Source organism: Oncorhynchus gorbuscha, linkage group LG10 (assembly GCF_021184085.1).
Source record: "Oncorhynchus gorbuscha isolate QuinsamMale2020 ecotype Even-year linkage group LG10, OgorEven_v1.0, whole genome shotgun sequence".
NCBI lineage: Eukaryota > Metazoa > Chordata > Actinopteri > Salmoniformes > Salmonidae > Oncorhynchus > Oncorhynchus gorbuscha.
The window spans coordinates 109129-131886 of NC_060182.1; the positions used below are offsets into that span (position 1 = coordinate 109129).

Here is a 22758-nt window from a genome sequence, read left to right on the forward strand (position 1 = left end):
CTATGCTAATTATTTTGTTTACGTCCCCTGCGGGTCTTTTGGGGTGTTACATGCTATCAGATAATAGCTTCTCATGCTTTCGCCGAAAAGCATTTTAAAAATCTGACTTGTTGCCTGGATTCACAACGAGTGTAGCTTTAATTCAATACCCTGCATGTGTATTTTAATGAACGTTTGCGTTTTAACTAGTACTATTAGCATTTAGCGTAGTGCATTTGCATTTCCAGATGTCTAGATGGGACGCCTGCATGTCAGGTAGGAGCAAGAGGTTAAGTACAAGAATATTAAGGTTATAATATTGTAGAGCATAATCAAATTAATGTTATTTAAGGCAAAGAAAACAATGTTTTAAGTTTAAGTTAGTAGCACCCTCTTGAATTGCCCCATTTTACCCTGCATTCTAGAGCAGGTAGTGAACGCCCTGTACGTTGCCATGTTTCTGTCCGGCTCCCCGACCTCGAACCGCCGACCCAGAGAGGGGTCACACACACCTACCTGTCCTTCACACATGTCGAACAGGGCCAGTCGGTCTCGGCCGGCGCGGGCCAGTTTGGTCTGGAAGAGTTTCCCGTCGAAGAAACCCCAGGGGCAGCAGTGTTCCCATGGTAACGGCTGACCACACACGTCATTGACCAACAGAGCAGTGTCCACGCCCGCCATGAAGAGAGACGCCAGCTGGACCCCCCGACTGTCTACCTTCTCTACCTACAGAGATACACACAATAAAATATAGTCACTGAACAAAAATACATGCAACAATTTCAATGATTTTACTGAGTTTACAGTTCATAAGGAAATCAGTAAAAATACATTTATTAGGCCTTAATCTATGGATTTTACATGACTGGGCAGGGGCGCAGCCATGGATCGGCCTGGGAGGGCATAAGCCCACCCACTGGGAGCCAGGTCCAGCCAATCAGACTGAGTTTTTCCAAACAAAAAGGGGTTTTATTACAGACAGAACTACTCTGCAGTTTCGTCAGCTTTCCGGGTGGCTGATCTCAGACGATCCAGGGCTGGCGTGGTAACACGTGGTCTGCGGTTGTGAGGCCGGTTGGACGTACTGCCAAATTTTCTTAAACGACGTTGTAGAGATGGCTTATGGTAGAGAAATTAACATTAAATTATCTGACAACAGCTGTGGGAGACATTCCTGCAGTCAGCATGCCAACTGCACGCTCCTTAAAATTTGAGACATCTGTGGCATTGTGTTATGTGACAAAACTGCCACATTTTAGAGTGGCTTTTTATTGTCCCCCAGCACAAGGTGCACCTGTGTCATGATCATGCCATTTAATCAGCTTCTTGATATGCCACACCTGTCAGGTGGATGAATGATCTTGGTGAAGGAGAAATGCTCACTGGCAGGGATGTAAACAAATGTATGCACAACATTTCTGGGATGTTTTATTGCAGCTCATGGGATCAACACTTGTATGTATGAATTCAGTGTGTTAGTTGTTTTGGATATGATTTAGGCCTATATGATCAGCACTACATTCTAAGAGAACCTTTAACCTGTCTTCTCTTGAGATTAAAGTCATATTTAGATTTACTGCAAGATATAAATTGCCACAATGACATTTGTTCCTCAAATTAGGTATTTTATTGGCTCTGCTCCTTTGGACACTTAGGGTAAGGAAACCAATGTTCTGTGGGTGGGATTGTCAGAGGAGGGGGCAGGATGTTTGTGAGTCAGAGTTGGTAGGGTTTCAGAGCTGTCAATCAATCACTGTGGGTGGGACTTGAGGGAAGGCTGTTTTTCTTTAGCAATGTAGTAAAGTAAAAGTTGTCAAAAAATATAAATAGTAGAGTACAGATACCCCCCAGAAAACTACTTAAGTAGTACTTTAAAGTATTATTTTAAAGTACTTGCCAGTGTAGCCTAGTGATGGGTTGTTCATGAATGAAATGCTCTTTTTGAATAGATCTTTTAGGTAAATGGAACCGAATCACATCAGTGAGAAATACATTAATTTGGCTCGCTAATTAGCATACTGGTAGGCTACTACTGCTTTTTGCCGATTATCTGCACATAAATTATGAATACATTTGAAGATGTTGAATCCCAACTGCAGGAACAATAGGTAACGGAGAGAGAGCCTCACTGTGGTCCAAAATATAATAAAATAAAGAATGTATACATTTTCCCTCATTGAAAATAAGAATATGTTCTTAACTGACTTGCCTGGTTAAATAAAGGTAAAATTAAAAAATAAAATAAAAATACCCAAAAGTACTCGCTACACCCACAATAACATCTGCTAAACACGTATGTGACCAATAAAATGTGATTTGATTAGATTTTTATTAGACATATTGAATGCTTAGCAGGACAGGAAAATTGTCTAATTCACCCACTTAAAGAGAAAATCCTTGGTCATCCCTACTGCATCTGATCTGGCGGACTCACTAAACACATGTGACTCACCACCTGGATTCGGTAGCAACATTTGAAATTATGTTTTTACACTGGATAAAAGTAGAGACTCGGAGCTACAAAATGGTATATCATACACTACAGTTGAGGAAGAATGGGAAAGTAATTCTGCTTTGAAAGTTGTAACCTCCTTTTGCCTTTGAATGTTTGGGGACCTAGTGAAGAGCTCTTCTTTATCTACACCCATTCAGCATCGTTCACACCCTCTTAAGCTTTAGCCCCACCCAACTCGTTTCACTCTTGGAGTGCACCAAACTTGACGCTCTGGCTGATGATTGGTTTACCTCTGGATAACATGAAAACAGCCTAAGCAGCTCTGCTGGCTACAATTACATTATGCTTTTTTTCAGACGTTTATTGACACCGGCCGTATTCAACAGGTGTTGTATACATATATATAAAATATTTAGACCACTGTGTTACGTTTTTGTTAGAATAGAACCCAGGGTACATTTTGGACTCCCAGGTTGATCTCTGGTTGACCTCTGGTTGACCTCTGGGGGATCCACAAAGAGGACTAAACTCTTATCACAGATGAGTTTAGTCCTCTCTCTACTTCCGGGTTGGAGCGAGCGGTCGCATCCGCATTTCGCTCCGCAGGTAGTATAACTTTTTCATTACATTTCATTACATTTCATTATAGTACAACGGTTTGATTTGTCTAATCTTAGCAATTTCTTCTTAGCTAGCTACATAGCCATCTTTGTATCAAAGATAATTGCGTAATTATCGTATTTCGTCGTCCTAACGTAGTCTTCACTGCTATTTGCCCAGCAGCTAGCCAGCTAGCAAACGTCCACCGATTAGCAGCACTGTAGAAACTATTACACTCAACTGAACGACTTGATTAGTGTAGTGTTAGCTAGCTACATAGCTGTCTTTGCTGTCTTCGTATCCAAGATAATTGTGCAGTTTAGAGTGTGTAGTCTTAGAGTGATTATCTTAATTTACCGAGGTTAGCTAGCCAGCTATTTGTCGTCCTTAACGTAGGAGACACTGCTAGCTAGCCAACAGCTAGCCAACGTCTTCCGAATAGAACTCAACAACCCGGTCGCATTCCGCTTCGCTCCACAGGTAGTATCACATTTTCATTTAATTTCATTACAGTACAACAGTTTGATTTGTTTGATCGTAGCTAGCTACATAGCTAGCTACATAGCCGTCTTTGTATCAAAGATAATTGTGTAGTCTAGAGCGATTTTCTAGGTTAGCTAGCCAGCTATTGTCGTTCTTTTAACGCAACGTAACGTAATCAACACTGCTAGCTAGCCAGCTAGCCCCCGAATAGCAGCACTGTAGAAACTATTACACTCAACGGAACGACTTGATTAGTGTAGTGTCAACAACGCAGCCACTGCCAGCTAGCCTACAAAGTCAACAACGCAGCCACTGCCAGCTAGCCTACTTCAGCAGTACTGTATCATTTAATCATTTTAGTCAATAAGATTCTTGCTACGTAAGCTTAACTTTCTGAACATTCGAGACGTGTAGTCCACTTGTCATTCCAATCTCCTTTGCATTAGCGTAGCCTCTTCTGTAGCCTGTCAACTATGTGTCTGTCTATCCCTGTTCTCTCCTCTCTGCACAGACCATACAAACGCTCCACACCGCGTGGCCGCGGCCACTCTAATCTGGTGGTCCCAGCGCGCACGACCCACGTGGAGTTCCAGATCTCCGTTAGCCTCTGGAACTGCCGATCCGCGGCCAACAAGGCAGAGTTCATCTCAGCCTATGCCTCTCTCCAGTCCCTCGACTTCTTGGCACTGACGGAAACATGGATCACCACAGATAACACTGCCACTCCTACTGCTCTCTCTTCGTCCGCCCACGTGTTCTCGCACACCCCAAGAGCTTCTGGTCAGCGGGGTGGTGGCACCGGGATCCTCATCTCTCCCAAGTGGTCATTCTCTCTCTCTCCCCTTACCCATCTCTCTATCGCCTCCTTTGAATTCCATGCTGTCACAGTTACCAGCCCTTTCAAGCTTAACATCCTTATCATTTATCGCCCTCCAGGTTCCCTCGGAGAGTTCATCAATGAGCTTGATGCCTTGATAAGCTCCTTTCCTGAGGACGGCTCACCTCTCACAGTTCTGGGCGACTTTAACCTCCCCATGTCTACCTTTGACTCATTCCTCTCTGCCTCCTTCTTTCCACTCCTCTCCTCTTTTGACCTCACCCTCTCACCTTCCCCCCCTACTCACAAGGCAGGCAATACGCTCGACATCATCTTTACTAGATGCTGTTCTTCCACTAACCTCATTGCAACTCCCCTCCAAGTCTCCGACCACTACCTTGTATCCTTTTCCCTCTCGATCTCATCCAACACTTCCCACACTGCCCCTACTCGGATGGTATCGCGCCGTCCCAACCTTCGCTCTCTCTCCCCCGCTACTCTCTCCTCTTCCATCCTATCATCTCTTCCCTCTGCTCAAACCTTCTCCAACCTATCTCCTGATCCTGTCCCCTATCCTCCAGGCCGGCTCGGTCCTCCCCTCCCGCTCCGTGGCTCGACGACTCATTGCGAGCTCACAGAACAGGGCTCCGGGCAGCCGAGCGGAAATGGAGGAAAACTCGCCTCCCTGCGGACCTGGCATCCTTTCTCTCCCTCCTCTCTACATTTTCCTCTTCTGTCTCTGCTGCTAAAGCCACTTTCTACCACTCTAAATTCCAAGCTTCTGCCTCTAACCCTAGGAAGCTCTTTGCCACCTTCTCCTCCCTCCTGAATCCTCCCCCCCCCTCCTCCCTCTCTGCAGATGACTTCGTCAACCATTTTGAAAAGAAGGTCGACGACATCCGATCCTCGTTTGCTAAGTCAAACGACACCGCTGGTTCTGCTCACACTGCCCTACCCTGTGCTCTGACCTCTTTCTCCCCTCTCTCTCCAGATGAAATCTCGCGTCTTGTGACGGCCGGCCGCCCAACAACCTGCCCGCTTGACCCTATCCCCTCCTCTCTTCTCCAGACCATTTCCGGAGACCTTCTCCCTTACCTCACCTCGCTCATCAACTCATCCCTGACCGCTGGCTACGTCCCTTCCGTCTTCAAGAGAGCGAGAGTTGCACCCCTTCTGAAAAAACCTACACTCAATCCCTCCGATGTCAACAACTACAGACCAGTATCCCTTCTTTCTGTTCTCTCCAAAACTCTTGAACGTGCCGTCCTTGGCCAGCTCTCCCGCTATCTCTCTCTGAATGACCTTCTTGATCCAAATCAGTCAGGTTTCAAGACTAGTCATTCAACTGAGACTGCTCTCCTCTGTATCACGGAGGCGCTCCGCACTGCTAAAGCTAACTCTCTCTCCTCTGCTCTCATCCTTCTAGATCTATCGGCTGCCTTCGATACTGTGAACCATCAGATCCTCCTCTCCACCCTCTCCAAGTTGGGCATCTCCGGCGCTGCCCACGCTTGGATTGCGTCCTACCTGACAGGTCGCTCCTACCAGATGGCGTGGCGAGAATCTGTCTCCTCACCACGCGCTCTCACCACTGGTGTCCCCCAGGGCTCTGTTCTAGGCCCTCTCCTATTCTCGCTATACACCAAGTCACTTGGCTCTGTCATAACCTCACATGGTCTCTCCTATCATTGCTATGCAGACGACACACAATTAATCTTCTCCTTTCCCCCTTCTGATGACCAGGTGGCGAATCGCATCTCTGCATGTCTGGCAGACATATCAGTGTGGATGACGGATCACCACCTCAAGCTGAACCTCGGCAAGACGGAGCTGCTCTTCCTCCCGGGGAAGGACTGCCCGTTCCATGATCTCGCCATCACGGTTGACAACTCCATTGTGTCCTCCTCCCAGAGCGCTAAGAACCTTGGCGTGATCCAGGACAACACCCTGTCGTTCTCAACTAACATCAAGGCGGTGGCCCGTTCCTGTAGGTTCATGCTCTACAACATCCGCAGAGTACGACCCTGCCTCACACAGGAAGCGGCGCAGGTCCTAATCCAGGCACTTGTCATCTCCCGTCTGGATTACTGCAACTCGCTGTTGGCTGGGCTCCCTGCCTGTGCCATCAAACCCCTACAACTCATCCAGAACGCCGCAGCCCGTCTGGTGTTTAACCTTCCCAAGTTCTCTCACGTCACCCCGCTCCTCCGCTCTCTCCACTGGCTTCCAGTTGAAGCTCGCATCCGCTACAAGACCATGGTGCTTGCCTACGGAGCTGTGAGGGGAACGGCACCTCAGTACCTCCAGGCTCTGATCAGGCCCTACACCCAAACAAGGGCACTGCGTTCATCCACCTCTGGCCTGCTCGCCTCCCTACCACTGAGGAAGTACAGTTCCCGCTCAGCCCAGTCAAAACTGTTCGCTGCTCTGGCCCCCCAATGGTGGAACAAACTCCCTCACGACGCCAGGACAGCGGAGTCAATCACCACCTTCCGGAGACACCTGAAACCCCACCTCTTTAAGGAATACCTAGGATAGGATAAGTAATCCTTCTCACCCCCCCCCTTTAAGATTTAGATGCACTATTGTAAAGTGACTGTTCCACTGGATGTCATAAGGTGAATGCACCAATTTGTAAGTCGCTCTGGATAAGAGCGTCTGCTAAATGACTTAAATGTAAATGTAACGTTAGCTAACGAGCCAGCCAGCTAACGTTAGCTAACGAGACAGACAGCTAACGTTAGCTAGTTAAACAACAATAAACACAGTGCCAACAATGCCACAGTGCTGGGAGCTAACCAACCAGGTGCAATGTTAGCTAGCTAACATTAGGCTCTAACTAGAACAGAAAACAGCTCTGGGATACGAATAATACAGTCAGCAAGGGAGCCAGCCAGCTAACGTTAGCTAGCTAGCTAACAGTACACTTTAGCTTGAAATGAAACCACTTTCTGTAATGTGTAATATCTGAACATTTAGCTAGCTATAGCTAGACTATCTTACCTGTACACATCATCATCCATGATGGACACGTCTCCCTGTCAGGATATCACCATTGCCCTTAGTTTGAAGATGTAATCCAGATGTAACTTCTCAGATAGAGTTCAGTGTGTCAAATTGGAGCGTGTCTTGTCCGGACCTCTGACAGTCTCTATGGGGGTGCCACAGGGTTCAATTCTCGGGCCGACTCTTTTCTCTGTATACATCAATGATGTTGCTCTTGCTGCTGGTGATTCTATGATACACCTCTATGCAGATGACACCATTCTGTATACTTCTGGCCCTTCTTTGGACACTGTGTTAAGCATCTCTAATCCAAAATTAAATCTAGAATCGGCTTCCTATTTCGCAACAAGGCCTCCTTCACTCATGCTGCTAAACATAACACCGTAAAACGGACTATCCTACCGATCCTTGACTTCGGCAATGTCATTTACAAAATAGCCTCCAACATTCTACTCAGCAAATTGGATGCAGTCTATCACAGTGCCATCTGTTTTGTCACCAAAGCCAGATATACTACCCACCAGTGCGACCTGTACGCTCTCGTTGGCTGGCCCTCGCTTCATACTCGTCGCCAAACCCACTGGCTCCAGGTCATCTATAAGTCTTTGCTAGGTAAAGCCCCGCCTTATCTCAGCTCACTGGTCACCATAGCAACACCCACCCATAGCACACGCTCCAGCAGGTATATTTCATTGGTCATCCCGAAAGCCAACTCCTCCTACGGCCGCCTTTCATTCCAGTTCTCTTCTGCCAACGACTGGAACGAATTGCAAAAATCACTGAAGCTGGAGACTTATATCTCCCTCACTAGCTTTTAGCATCAGCTGTCAGAGCAGCTTACCAATCACTGCACCTGTACATAGCCCATCTGTAAATAGCCCACCCAAGTACCTCATCCCCATATTGTTATTTATTTTTGCTCTTTTGGACCCCAATATCTCTAATTTTACATAATCTGCACATCAGATTAATGCTAAATTTTAATTATTTTGCCACAATGGCCTATTTATTGCCTTACCTCCCTTATCTTACCTCATTTGCACACACTGTATATATATTTTTCTATTGTGTTATTGACTGTATGTTTGTTTATGTATAACTCTGTGCTGTGGTTTTTGTCGCACTGCTTTGCTTTATATTGGCCAGGTCGCCGTTGTAAATGAGAACTTGTTCTCAAATAGCCTACCAGGTTAAATAAAGGTGAAATAAAAATAAGTAAACTCAGTAAAATCTTTGAAATTGTTGCATGTTGCGTTTATATTGTTTGTTCAGTATACGACCACATCCAACTCTATCAGATCTAGAAATATTATTTTTTATTTATTTTTTTATTTCACCTTTATTTAACCAGGTAGGCTAGTTGAGAACAAGTTCTCATTTGCAACTACTCATTCAAGTTTTTTTCCTTTATTTTGACTATTTTCTACATTGTAGAATAATAGTGAAGACATCAACACTATGAAATAACACACATGCAATCATGTAGTAACCAAACAAGTGTTAAACAAGACAAAATATATTTAAGATTCTTCAAAGTAGCCACCCTTTGCCTTGACAGCTTTGAACACACTTGGCATTCTCTCAACCAGCTTCACCTGGAATGCTTTTCCAACAGTCTTGAAGAAGTTCCCACATATGCTGAGCACTTGTTGGCTGCTATTCCTTCACTATGCTTCCAACTCATCCCAAACCATCTCAATTGGGTTCAGATCGGGTGATTGTGGAGGCCAGGTCATCTGATGCAGCACTCCATCACTCTCCTTGAACAAATAGGCCGTACACAGCCTGGAGGTGTGTTTTGGGTCATTGTCCTGTGATAGTCCCACAAAGCGCAAACCAGATGGGATGGCGTATCGCTGCAAAATGCTGTGGTAGCCATGCTGGTTAAGTGTGCCTTGAATTCTAAATAAATCACTGACAGTGCCACCAGCAAAGCAAAGCAACCCCACACCATCGCACCTCCTCCTCCATGCTTCAAGGTGGGAACCACACATTCGGATATCACCCATTCACCTACTCTGCATCTCACAAAAACATGGCAGATGGAGCCAAAGATCAAAAAGTTGGACTCATCAGACCAAAGGACAGATTTCCACTGGTCTAATGTCCATTGGTGTCCTTTAGTAGTGGTTTCTTTGCAGCAATTCAACCATGAAGGCCTGTCTCCTCTGAGCAGTTGATGTTGAGATGTGTCTGTTACTTGAACTCTGTGAAGCATTTATTTGGTCTGCAATCTGAGGCTGTTAACTCTAATGACATTATCCTCTGTAGCAGAGATAACTCTGGGTCTTCCTTTCCTGTGGAGCTCCTCATGAGAGCCAGTTTGGAATATGCACAGACTGGAATATGTTCCGGGATTCCTCATGTGACATTAAGGGGTACACCACATCAGTCATTGGTTTTCTCAATAAGTGCGTTGATGACGTCGTCCCCACAGTGACTGTATGTGCATACCCCAACCAGAAGCCATGGATTACAGGCAACATCCGCACTGAGCTAAAGGCTAGAACTGCTGCGTTCAAGGAGCGGGACTCCAACCCGGAAGCTTATAAGAAATCCCGCTATGACCTGCGATGAGCCATCAAACAGGCAAAGTGTCAATACAGGACTCGAATCAAACAAGACACCGGCTCCGACGCTCGTCGGAAGTGGCAGGGCTTGCAAACCATTACAGACTACAAAGGGAAGCACAGCCGAGAGCTGCCCAGTGACACGAGTCTACCAGACGAGCTAAATAACTTCTATGCTCGCTTCGAGGCAAGTAACACTGAAACATGCATGAGAGCATCAGCTGTTCCGGACGACTGTGTGATCACACTCCACAACCGATGTGAGTAAGACCTTTAAACAGGTCAACATTGACAAGGCCGCAGGGCCAGACGGATTACCATGAGGTGTACTGCGAACATGGGCTGACCAACTACACCGTTGTATTTGGGGCATGTGACAAATAACATGTGATTTGACTTGATTTGCGTGGTGCCAGTCAAGTTGAAACAGGCTTTACATCGTCTGTCACATCACGGTGTCGTCACCATGGAAATGTGATGGTATGGTAATATGGGTGTTGTACCTTCAGTTCCTGTAGCTGGTCTGGTTCGTAGAGCTGGTTAGAGACTGCCTGGGCCAGGAAGGCATCTAACTCATGTCTCTGTAGAATACCACCACCTGGCCACTGCATCATATACCTGTTAACACACACACACACACACACACACACACACACACACACACACACACACACACACACACACACACACACACACACACACACACACACACACACACACACACACACACACACACACACACACACACCTGTTATCACACACACACCTGTTAACCTCTTGCTCCTACCTGGCACGCAGGTGACCCATCTAGAGCTCTGGAAATGCAAATGTGCTACGCTAAATGCTAATAGTATTAGTTAAAACTCAAACGTTCATTAAAATACACATGCAGGGTATTGAATTAAAGCTACACTCGTTGTGAATCCAGGCAACAAGTCAGATTTTTAAAATGCTTTTCGGCGAAAGCATGAGAAGCTATTATCTGATAGCATGTAACACCCCAAAAGACCCGCAGGGGACGTAAACAAAATAATTAGCATAGTCGTCGCTACACAAACCGCACAAATAAAATATAAAACATTGACCATCTTCTTTGTTGGCACTCCTAGATGTCCCATAATCACTATTGGGTCTTTTTTTCGATTAAATCGGTCCATATATAGCCTAGATATCGATCTATGAAGACTGTGTGATAAACGGAAAAAAATAGCGTTTCATAACGTAACGTCATTTTTTTAAATTCAAAAAGTCGACGATAAATATTCACAAAACACTTCGAAATACTTTTGTAATGCAACTTTAGGTATTAGTACACGTTAATAAGCGATAAAATTCATCAGGAGGCGATGTAAATTCTATAGCTGTCCGTCTCGAAAAAATGTCTGGAGATAGCTCGACCAAAACATCCGGTCGGAGACCGGAGGGAATCGGTTCCCTTGATTCGGTTTGACCAAGAATCAAAGCCGAATCAAATGACAAGACTCTAGACATCGTGTGGAAGCTGTAGGCACTGCAACCTCGGCCTCATGTAATTCGGTTCACTTTGAACAATTCCTGGAAGTAGCGCAAGGATATTTATTTCCATTTTCAGTGATCAGATTTTCCTGCACTTTTCGATGAAACGCACGTTCTGTTATAGTCACAGCCGTGATTTAACCAGTTTTATAAACGCCTGAGTGTTTTCTATCCACACATACTAATCATATGCATATACTATATTCCTGGCCTGAGTAGCAGGGCACAGAAATGTTGCGCGATTTTTAACAGAATGTTCGAAAAAGTAGAGGGTCGACTGAAGAGGTTAACCTCTTGAACCTCTGGGGGCAGTATTTCATTTTTGGATGAAAAACGTTCCCGTTTTAAACAAGATATTTTGTCACGAAAAGATGCATATAATTGACAGCTTTGGAAAGAAAACACTCTGACGTTCCCAAAACTGCAAATATATTGTCTGTGAGTGCCACAGAACTAATGCTACAGGCGAAACCAAGATGAAACTTCAAACAGGAAGTGAGCCAGATTTTTGAGGCGCTGTGTTCCAATGTCTCCTTATATGGCTGTGAATGCGCCAGGAACGAACCTACACTTTCTGTCGTTTCCCCAAGGTGTCTGCAGCATTGTGACGTATTTGTAGGCATGTCATTGCAAGATTGACCATAAGAGACTACATTTACCAGGTGTCCGCCTGGTGTCCTCCGTCGAAATTGGTGCGTAATCTCCAGCTGCATGTATTTTTCCATGTGATTCAGAGGAGAAACCAAACTGCCACGAATGACTTATCATCGAATAGATATGTGAAAAACACCTTGAGGATTGATTCTAAACAACGTTTGCCATGTTTCTGTCGATATTATGGAGTTAATTTGGAAAAAAGTTTGGCGTTTTGATGACTGAATTTTCGGGGTTTTTTCTTAGCCAAACGTGATGAACAAAACGGAGCAATTTCTCCTACACAAATAATATTTTTGGAAAAACTGAACATTTGCTATCTAACTGAGAGTCTCCTCATTGAAAACATCTGAAGTTCTTTTAAGGTAAATGATTTTATTTGAATGCTTTTCTTGTTTTTGTGAAAATGTTGCCTGCTGAATGCTAGGCTTAATGCTATGCTAGCTATCAATACTCTTACACAAATGCTTGTTTTGCTATGGTTGAAAAGCATTTTTTGAAAATCTGAGATGACAGTGTTGTTAACAAAAGGCTAAGCTTGAGAGCCAATATATTTATTTCATTTCATTTGCGATTTACATGCGATTTTCATGAATAGTTAATGTTGCGTTATGGTAATGAGCTTGAGGCTATAATTACGATCCCGGATACGGGATTGCTCGTCGGACAGGTTAACATCACACACACCTGTTATCACACACACACCTGTTATCACACACACACCTGTTATCACACACACACCTGTTATCACACACACACCTGTTAACACACACACACCTGTTATCACACACACACCTGTTATCACACACACACACACGTCTAACACATCTCTGTGGAATCCTACCACCTGGCCACTGAATCATATACCTGTACAGAAAGACACAGCCTCACCTGAGCACGCAGCACACACGTGGTACACAGACACACACACATCTCACACTCTTCCAGTCTCCCCTGAGCACGCAGCACACACACGTGGTACACAGACACACACACACACCTCTCACACCCTTCTAGTCTCACCTGAGCACGCAGCACATGAGCAGAAGGTGTTGTGGGACCTGAGCAGCATTGAGTAAGGCAGGACAGTCAGAGCGCAGACAAGCTAGGAAAGCTCTGGTCCTCCGGGAGCGATCTTCACTGGCTCTACCAAGCCACAGCCTCCGCAGGTTAGGACAGGTCCACTCTCTGAAGCACAGCGCTGGAACCAGCTCCGGGGTCAGGGCCGACTTCGACTTCCCACTGAACCACTCCTTCACTATCACTGGAGGAACTGGAGGACGATGAGAAGAACATATTCTCTTTTACAATAACCTAACCAACAAGATAAACAAATGAGCTGTGCAGCAAAGCAGACAGGTGACTGGACTAGACAAAGCAGACAGGTGACTGGACTAGACAAAGCGGACAGGTGACCAGACTAGACAAAGCAGACCGGTGACTGGACTAGACAAAGCAGACAGGTGACTGGACTAGACAAAGCAGACAGGTGACTGGACTAGACAAAGCAGACAGGTGACTGGACTCGATAAAGCAGACAGGTGACTGGACTCAACAAAGCAGACAGGTGACTGGACTCGACAAAGCAGATAGGTGACTGGACTCGACAAAGCAGACAGGTGACTGGACTAGACAAAGCAGACAGGTGACTGGACTCGACAAAGCAGACAGGTGACTGGACTCGACAAAGCAGACAGGTGACTGGACTCGACAAAGCAGACAGGTGACTGGACTAGACAGTGCAGACAGGTGACTGGACTAGACAAAGCAGACAGGTGACTGGGCTAGACAAAGCAGACAGGTGACTGGACTAGACAAAGCAGACCAGGCTAGACAAAGCAGGCAGGTGACCTGGCTAGACAGAGCTGACAGGTGACTGGACTAGACAGAGCTGACAGGTGACTGGACTAGACAGAGCTGACAGGTGACTGGACTAGACAGAGCTGACAGGTGACCTGGCTAGACAAAGCAGACAGGTGACTGAACTAGACAAAGCAGACCAAAGCAGACAGGTGACTGGACTAGACAAAGCAGACAGGTGACCTGGCTAGACAAAGCAGACAGGTGACTGGACTAGACAAAGCAGACAGGTGACTGGACTAGACAAAGCAGACAGGTGACTGGACTAGACAAAGCAGGTGTGTGACAGGTGACTGGACTAGACAAAGCAGACAGGTACTGGGCTAGACAAAGCAGACAGGTGACTGGACTAGACAAAGCAGACAGGTACTGGGCTAGACAAAGCAGACAGGTGACTGGACTAGACAAAGCAGACAGGTGACTGGACTAGACAGAGCAGACAGGTGACTGGACTAGACAAAGCAGACAGGTGACTGGACTAGACAAAGCAGACAGGTACTGGGCTAGACAAAGCAGACAGGTACTGGGCTAGACAAAGCAGACAGGTACTGGACTAGACAAAGCAGACAGGTGACTGAACTAGACAAAGCAGACAGGTGACCGGGCTAGACAAAGCAGACAGGTGACCTGGCTAGACAGAGCTGACAGGTGACCGGGCTAGACAAAGCAGACAGGTGACTGGACTAGACAAAGCAGACAGGTGACTGGACTAGACAAAGCAGACAGGTGACTGGACTAGACAAAGCAGACAGGTGACTGGACTAGACAAAGCAGACCAGGCTAGACAAAGCAGACAGGTGACTGGACTAGACAAAGCAGACAGGTGACTGGACTAGACAGAGCAGACAGGTGACTGGACTAGACAGAGCAGACAGGTGACTGGACTAGACAAAGCAGACAGGTGACTGGACTAGACAGAGCAGACAGGTGACTGGACTAGACAAAGCAGACAGGTGACTGGACTAGACAAAGCAGACAGGTACTGGGCTAGACAAAGCAGACAGGTACTGGGCTAGACAAAGCAGACAGGTACTGGACTAGACAAAGCAGACAGGTGACTGAACTAGACAAAGCAGACAGGTGACCGGGCTAGACAAAGCAGACAGGTGACCTGGCTAGACAGAGCTGACAGGTGACCGGGCTAGACAAAGCAGACAGGTGACTGGACTAGACAAAGCAGACAGGTGACTGGACTAGACAAAGCAGACAGGTGACTGGACTAGACAAAGCAGACAGGTGACTGGACTAGACAAAGCAGACCAGGCTAGACAAAGCAGACAGGTGAATGGACTAGACAAAGCAGACAAGTGACTGGACTAGACAAAGCAGACAGGTGACTGGACTAGACAGAGCAGACAGGTGACTGGACTAGACAAAGCAGACAGGTGACTGGACTAGACAAAGCAGACAGGTGACTGAACTAGACAAAGCAGACCAAAGCAGACAGGTGACTGGACTAGACAAAGCAGACAGGTGACCTGGCTAGACAAAGCAGACAGGTGACTGGACTAGACAAAGCAGACAGGTGACTGGACTAGACAAAGCAGACCAGGCTAGACAAAACAGACAGGTGACTGGACTAGACAAAGCAGACAGGTGACTGGACTAGACAAAGCAGACCAAAGCAGACAGGTGACTGGACTAGACAAAGCAGACAGGTGACTGGAATAGACAGAGCAGACAGGTGACTGGACTAGACAAAGCAGACAGGTACTGGGCTAGACAAAGCAGACAGGTGACCTGGCTAGACAAAGCAGACACGTGACCGGACTAGACAAAGCAGGCAGGTGACTGGACTAGACAAAGCAGACAGGTGACCTGGCTAGACAAAGCAGACAGGTGACTGGACTAGACAAAGCAGACAGGTGACTGGACTAGACAGAGCAGACAGGTGACTGGACTAGACAAAGCAGACAGGTGACTGGACTAGACAAAGCAGACAGGTACTGGGCTAGACAAAGCAGACAGGTGACCTGGCTAGACAAAGTGACCGGACTAGACAAAGCAGACAGGTGACTGGACTAGACAAAGCAGACAGGTGACTGGACTAGACAAAGCAGACAGGTGACTGGACTAGACAAAGCAGACAGGTGACCGGGCTAGACAAAGCAGACAGGTGACCAGGCTAGACAAAGCAGACAATTAAAGACCTAATGCTTCAATTGGAATTAAAATCATTCATCCCCCAACTCTTTCCCCTTCCTCCTTCCCTCCCTCCTTCCTCCTTCCCTCCCTCCCTCCTTCCCTCCCTCCTTCCTTCCTTCCCTCACCTTCGAGGGGTCCTCTGTTGCGCATGGCGAGTCTCTCGAGGTGTCGGTGTGTTTCGGCTAGGCTGAAGAGGACCCCATAGCTGTACTGTCTGGCTGCTCTGAACAGCAGAGAGGCTGGAGGCAGTTCACTGTTACAATCATCTTCTATACACACCGCCATCTTCATCTCTCCCTGAGAGGGATGAGAGAGAAAGACGCAGTCATGCAGACGAACATCTCCTGACTTGGTAATCTCACTCTTAACAACCAGAAAGTTACAAGATTAAATTAGCAAAAAATATATAGGTAATTAAATTGTACACAGGAGAAAACGATTAGTCTTTTAACTCACACTGCCAATTTTAATCGTGCTAGCTAGCCAAATGTTAAATTGTTAGCTAGTTTACTGGCTAGCGCCAACTGTTACCTGGTGGTAACCAGACCAACATGGCCACTGAGGCAGCGCTAGCAGCACCAGCAGAGAAAGACTTCCACCCTTTTTTTAACATTTCCAGCAGAAATCAAATCAGAGAAGGGAAGAATCCATTTGAAACAGAATTCTGGAGGGAGAACCCGGAAACCTTCTTTGCCGACTGCTCACACAGCAGACTGTTACGAACCTGTTATTTTACAGACCACATTACTGCCTGGCATACAGCTGTAACCAGGCATTTCATCCATACAAAGAAAGGCCTCTGCCAGGGAAGGCAAATCCACATTTTTGAGGACATGGAAAAGGACCAGGAAAACAGGTTTCTGCCGGTAAACGTGTACCGGAACGGACACTGTCACGGCCCAGGGCAGTGAGGCTGCACTCAGCTCTTCTGTGCAGGACTTCCCCTTACCTCAGGCTCTCCAACAACAGGAGCTCAGGCCCAGATAAACTCAACAGGACCATCCTCTCTCCTGCCTGCCTACGACCACCAGAGCCAAGACCACACCACCATCAGCCTGTTAGAGGTATTTATGGGTTACTGAGCTGAAGGAGCAGCCCCCCAGCTACACCGCCTCCAGACTGCTGAGAGACAGACTGGCTCTGTTAGAGGTATGGGTTACTGAGCTGAAGGAGCAGCCCCCCAGCTACACCACCTCCAGACTGCTGAGAGACAGACTGGCTCTGTTAGAGGTATGGGTTACTGAGCTGAAGGAGCAGCCCCCCCCCCTCCCCAGCTACACCGCCTCCAGACTACTGAGAGACAGGCTAGCTCTGTTAGAGGTATGGGTTACTGAGCTGAAGGAGCAACCCCCAGCTACACCGCCTCCAGACTGCTGAGAGACAGGCTAGCTCTGTTAGAGGTATGGGTTACTGAGGTGAAGGAGCAGCCCCCCCCCCAGCTACACCGCCTCCAGACTGCTGAGAGACAGGCTAGCTCTGTTAGAGGTATGGGTTACTGACCTGAAGGAGCAGCCCCCCTCCCCAGCTACACCGCCTCCAGACTGCTGAGAGACAGGCTAGCTCTGTTAGAGGTATGGGTTACTGAGGTGAAGGAGCAGCCCCCCCCCCTCCCCAGCTACACCACCTCCAGACTGCTGAGAGACAGACTGGCTCTGTTAGAGGTATGGGTTACTGAGCTGAAGGAGCAACCCCCAGCTACAGTACCATCAACCTGTTGAGACAGGCTGGCTCTGTTAGAGGTATGGGTTACTGAGCTGAAGGAGCAGCCCCCCCCTCCCCAGCTACACCACCTCCAGACTGCTGAGAGACAGACTAGCTCTGTTAGAGGTATGGGTTACTGAGCTGAAGGAGCAGCCCCCAGCTACACCACCTCCAGACTGCTGAGAGACAGGCTAGCTCTGTTAGAGGTATGGGTTACTGAGGTGAAGGAGCAGCCCCCCCCTCCCCAGCTACACCACCTCCAGACTGCTGAGAGACAGGCTAGCTCTGTTAGAGGTATGGGTTACTGAGGTGAAGGAGCAGGCCCCCCCCCAGCTACACCGCCTCCAGACTACTGAGAGACAGGCTAGCTCTGTTAGAGGTATGGGTTACTGAGCTGAAGGAGCAACCCCCAGCTACACCCCATCCAGACTACTGAGAGACAGGCTGGCTCTGTTAGAGGTATGGGTTACTGACCTGAAGGAGCAGCCCCCCCTCCCCAGCTACACCACCTCCAGACTGCTGAGAGACAGGCTAGCTCTGTTAGAGGTATGGGTTACTGAGGTGAAGGAGCAGCCCCCCTCCCCAGCTACACCACCTCCAGACTGCTGAGAGACAGGCTAGCTCTGTTAGAGGTATGGGTTACTGACCTGAAGGAGCAGCCCCCCCCTCCCCAGCTACACCGCCTCCAGACTACTGAGAGACACGCTAGCTCTGTTAGAGGTATGGGTTACTGACCTGAAGGAGCAGCCCCCAGCTACACCACCTCCAGACTGCTGAGAGACAGGCTAGCTCTGTTAGAGGTATGGGTTACTGAGGTGAAGGAGCAGCCCCCCCCCCCCTCCCCAGCTACACCACCTCCAGACTACTGAGAGACAGGCTAGCTCTGTTAGAGGTATGGGTTACTGAGGTGAAGGAGCAGGCCCCCCCCCTCCCCAGCTACACCACCTCCAGACTGCTGAGAGACAGGCTAGCTCTGTTAGAGGTAATTGATTTAGGGCCCATAATGCAACTATTTCTAAACTGGACGTGGCTTCAGAACAGTTTCAGATTTGTTAACACAGTGTTGAGCAACGTAATAAAGTAATTACCTTTCAAGTAAGTTAAGCTAAACATTATATTGGCTGACAATTTGTTAGCTACGCTATTCTTACGAACAGTACAACATATCATTACAGCAGTATGTACCGGTATGTTAGCTACGCTGTCCTTATGAACCACATAGCATATCATTACAGCAGTATGTACTGGTATGTTAGTTAGCTACGCTGTCCTTGTGAACCACATAGCATATCATTACAGCAGTATGTACCGGTATGTTAGCTACGCTGTCCTTATGAACCACATAGCATATCATTACAGCAGTATGTACTGGTATGTTAGTTAGCTACGCTGTCCTTATGAACCACATAGCATATCATTACAGCAGTATGTACTGGTATGTTAGTTAGCTACGCTGTCCTTATGAACCACATAGCATATCATTACAGCAGTATGTACTGGTATGTTAGTTAGCTACGCTGTCCTTATGAACCACATAGCATATCATTACAGCAGTATGTACCGGTATGTTAGCTACGCTGTCCTTATGAACCACATAGCATATCATTACAGCAGTATGTACTGGTATGTTAGTTAGCTACACTGTCCTTATGAACCACATAGCATATCATTACAGCAGTATGTACTGGTATGTTAGCTACGCTGTCCTTATGAACCACATAGCATATCATTAGAGCAGTATGTACTGGTATGTTAGTTAGCTACGCTGTCCTTATGAACCACATAGCATATCATTACAGCAGTATGTACCGGTATGTTAGCTACGCTGTCCTTATGAACCACATAGCATATCATTACAGCAGTATGTACCGGTATGTTAGCTACGCTGTCCTTATGAACCACATAGCATATCATTACAGCAGTATGTACTGGTATGTTAGTTAGCTACGCTGTCCTTATGAACCACATAGCATATCATTACAGCAGTATGTACCGGTATGTTAGCTACGCTGTCCTTATGAACCACATAGCATATCATTACAGCAGTATGTACTGGTATGTTAGTTAGCTACGCTGTCCTTATGAACCACATAGCATATCATTACAGCAGTATGTATTGGTATGTTAGCTACGCTGTCCTTATGAACCACATAGCACATCATTACAGCGGTATGTACTGGTATGTTAGTTAGCTACGCTGTCCTTATGAACCACATAGCATATCATTACAGCAGTATGTACTGGTATGTTAGTTAGCTACGCTGTCCTTATGAACCACATAGCATATCATTACAGCAGTATGTACTGGTATGTTAGTTAGCTACGCTGTCCTTATGAACCACATAGCATATCATTACAGCAGTATGTACTGGTATGTTAGTTAGCTACGCTGTCCTTATGAACCACATAGCATATCATTACAGCAGTATGTACTGGTATGTTAGCTAGCTACCTAAGTAACTTAAGTTGGCGGCTAATACATTAAAACTTACAGCAGCTCCAGATGACACTAGGGAGAGGAGCCACCTCCAGATGACACTAGGGAGAGGAGCCACCTCCAGATGACACTAGGGAGAGGAGCCACCTCCAGATGACACTAGGGAGAGGAGCCACCTCCAGATGACACTAGGGAGAGCAGCCACCTCCAGATAACACTAGGGAGAGGAGCCACCTCCAGATGACACTAGGGAGAGGAGCCACCTCCAGATGACACTAGGGAGAGGAGCCACCTCCAGATGACACTAGGGAGAGGAGCCACCTCCAGATGACACTAGGGAGAGGAGGAGCCACCTCCAGATGACACTAGGGAGAGGAGGAGCCACCTCCAGATGACACTAGGGAGAGGAGGAGCCACCTCCAGATGACACTAGGGAGAGGAGCCACCTCCAGATGACACTAGGGAGAGGTGCCACATCCAGATGACACTAGGGAGAGCAGCCACCTCCAGATGACACTAGGGAGAGCAGCCACCTCCAGATGACACTAGGGAGAGGAGCCACCTCCAGATGACACTAGGGAGAGGAGCCACCTCCAGATGGTACTAGGGAGAGGAGCCACCTCCAGATGACACTAGGGAGAGGAGCCACCTCCAGATGACACTAGGGAGAGGAGCCACCTCCAGATGGTACTAGGGAGAGGAGCCACCTCCAGATGACACTAGGGAGAGGAGCCACCTCCAGATAACACTAGGGAGAGCAGCCACCTCCAGATGATACTAGGGAGGAGCCACCTCCAGATGGCACTAGGGAGAGGAGCCATCTCCAGATGACACCCATCAGACTCCCTCATCTCCCCATAACAGCAGTTACCCTCTCCTCTAGGTCCCTGCGTAGTTCAGATAGATTATCTTGCAGCCCCACCCCACCGTTCCCCACAGACCCGGTACTCTCCTGGACTGTATACTGCTGACAGAAAACCTGAATCTGGGCTTTCCCTAGATCCCACCGATTTAGAGACTCAAACTCCCCTTTCAGCTGCTCCTACCTCTCCCAAAAGCCCTGGGAGCAAAACGTGGCATCTGGCTTTATGTTGAATTTCCAATAGGAAGTCTCCCAGGGCCCTGGTGAAACAGAGCTGAGCCAATAGGAAGTCTCCCAGGGCCCTGGTGAAACAGAACTGAGTCAATATGAAGCCTCCCAGGGCCCTGGTGAAACAGAGCTGAGCCAATAGGAAGTCTCCCAGGGCCGTGGAGAAACAGAGCTGAGCCAATAGCAAGTCTCCCAGGGACCTGGTGAAACAGAGCAAAGCCAATAGGTAGTCTCCCAGGGCCCTGGTGAAACAGAGCTGAGCCAATAGGAAGTCTCCTAGGGCCCTGATGAGACAGAGCTGAGCCAATAGGAAGACTCCCGTGGCCTGGTGAAACAGAGCTGAGCCAATAGGAAGTCTCCCGTGGCCCTGGTGAAACAGAGCTGAGCCAATAGGAAGTCTCCCGTGGCCCTGGTGAAACAGAGCTGAGCCAATAGGAAGTCTCCCGTGGCCCTGGTGAAACAGAGCTGAGCAATAGGAAGTCTCCCGTGGCCCTGGTGAAACAGAGCTGAGCCAATAGGAAGTCTCCCGTGGCCCTGGTGAAACAGAGCTGAGCCAATAGGAAGTCTCCCGTGGCCCTGGTGAAACAGAGCTGAGCCAATAGGAAGTCTCCCAGGGCCCTGGTGAAACAGAACTGTGCCATGGAAACAGGATGGTCTGAAAACCCAAAGGAGAATGGAGGCCCTCACTAGCCTATTGCTCTCATTCTTCTGTATGGATATGATCCAAACGAGTTGCGCTCACCCTACCCACAACCACCTTCACCCACGTATACGGCTTTGAGGTAGGATACTTAGTTCTCCATGTGTCACCTAGACAGAACTGATTCAGAACATCGTTCAACAACCCTGCTGAGCCCAAATGCAGCTCCTCAGTACTCCTGTCTTTAGTAAAGTCAATGACACAGTACCACCCCCCCAACACAGGCACCTCGCCCCCCCCTATACTTCTCCCCCGATCAGGGCTTCCTCCCCAATTACAGGATATTTCACACTCTTTTTGCCACTTTTCTTCTCCCCCATCTTCTGTTTGGCTCCCTCAGGCCAGCCAGCATGCTTACCTTTCCCCACAGACCTGGTACTCACCTCCTCTCCTCAGGCCCGCCAGCATGTTTACCTTTCCCCACAGACCTGGTACTCACCTCCTCTTCAGGCCCGCCAGCATGCTTACCTTTCCCCACAGACCTGGTACTCACCTCCTCCTCAGGCCCGCCAGCATGCTTACCTTTCCCCACAGACCTGGTACTCACCTCCTCCTCAGGCCCACCAGCATGCTTACCTTTCCCCACAGACCTGGTACTCACCTCCTCCTCAGGGCCGCCAGCATGCTTACCTTTCCCCACAGACCTGGTACTCACCTCCTCCTCAGGCCCGCCAGCATGCTTACCTTTCCCCACAGACCTGGTACTCACCTCCTCCTCAGGCCCACCAGCATGCTTACCTTTCCCC

The 22758-nt window shown here is 47.8% G+C and overlaps 1 protein-coding gene across 1 annotated transcript in view; it reads right to left on the reverse strand.

Annotated features, from left to right (window-relative positions):
- Window positions 1-22758, reverse strand: part of LOC124045435 (constitutive coactivator of PPAR-gamma-like protein 2) — a 71905-nt gene that overhangs the window by 11732 nt on the left and 37415 nt on the right. Inside the window, exons 9-12 of the mRNA XM_046364721.1 lie at window positions 16210-16381; window positions 13103-13352; window positions 10414-10528; window positions 496-705 (exon numbers count right to left, since the gene is read on the reverse strand). Of these exons, the coding sequence (XP_046220677.1) occupies window positions 496-705; window positions 10414-10528; window positions 13103-13352; window positions 16210-16381 (747 nt within the window). The remainder of the gene's footprint in view (window positions 1-495; window positions 706-10413; window positions 10529-13102; window positions 13353-16209; window positions 16382-22758) is intronic.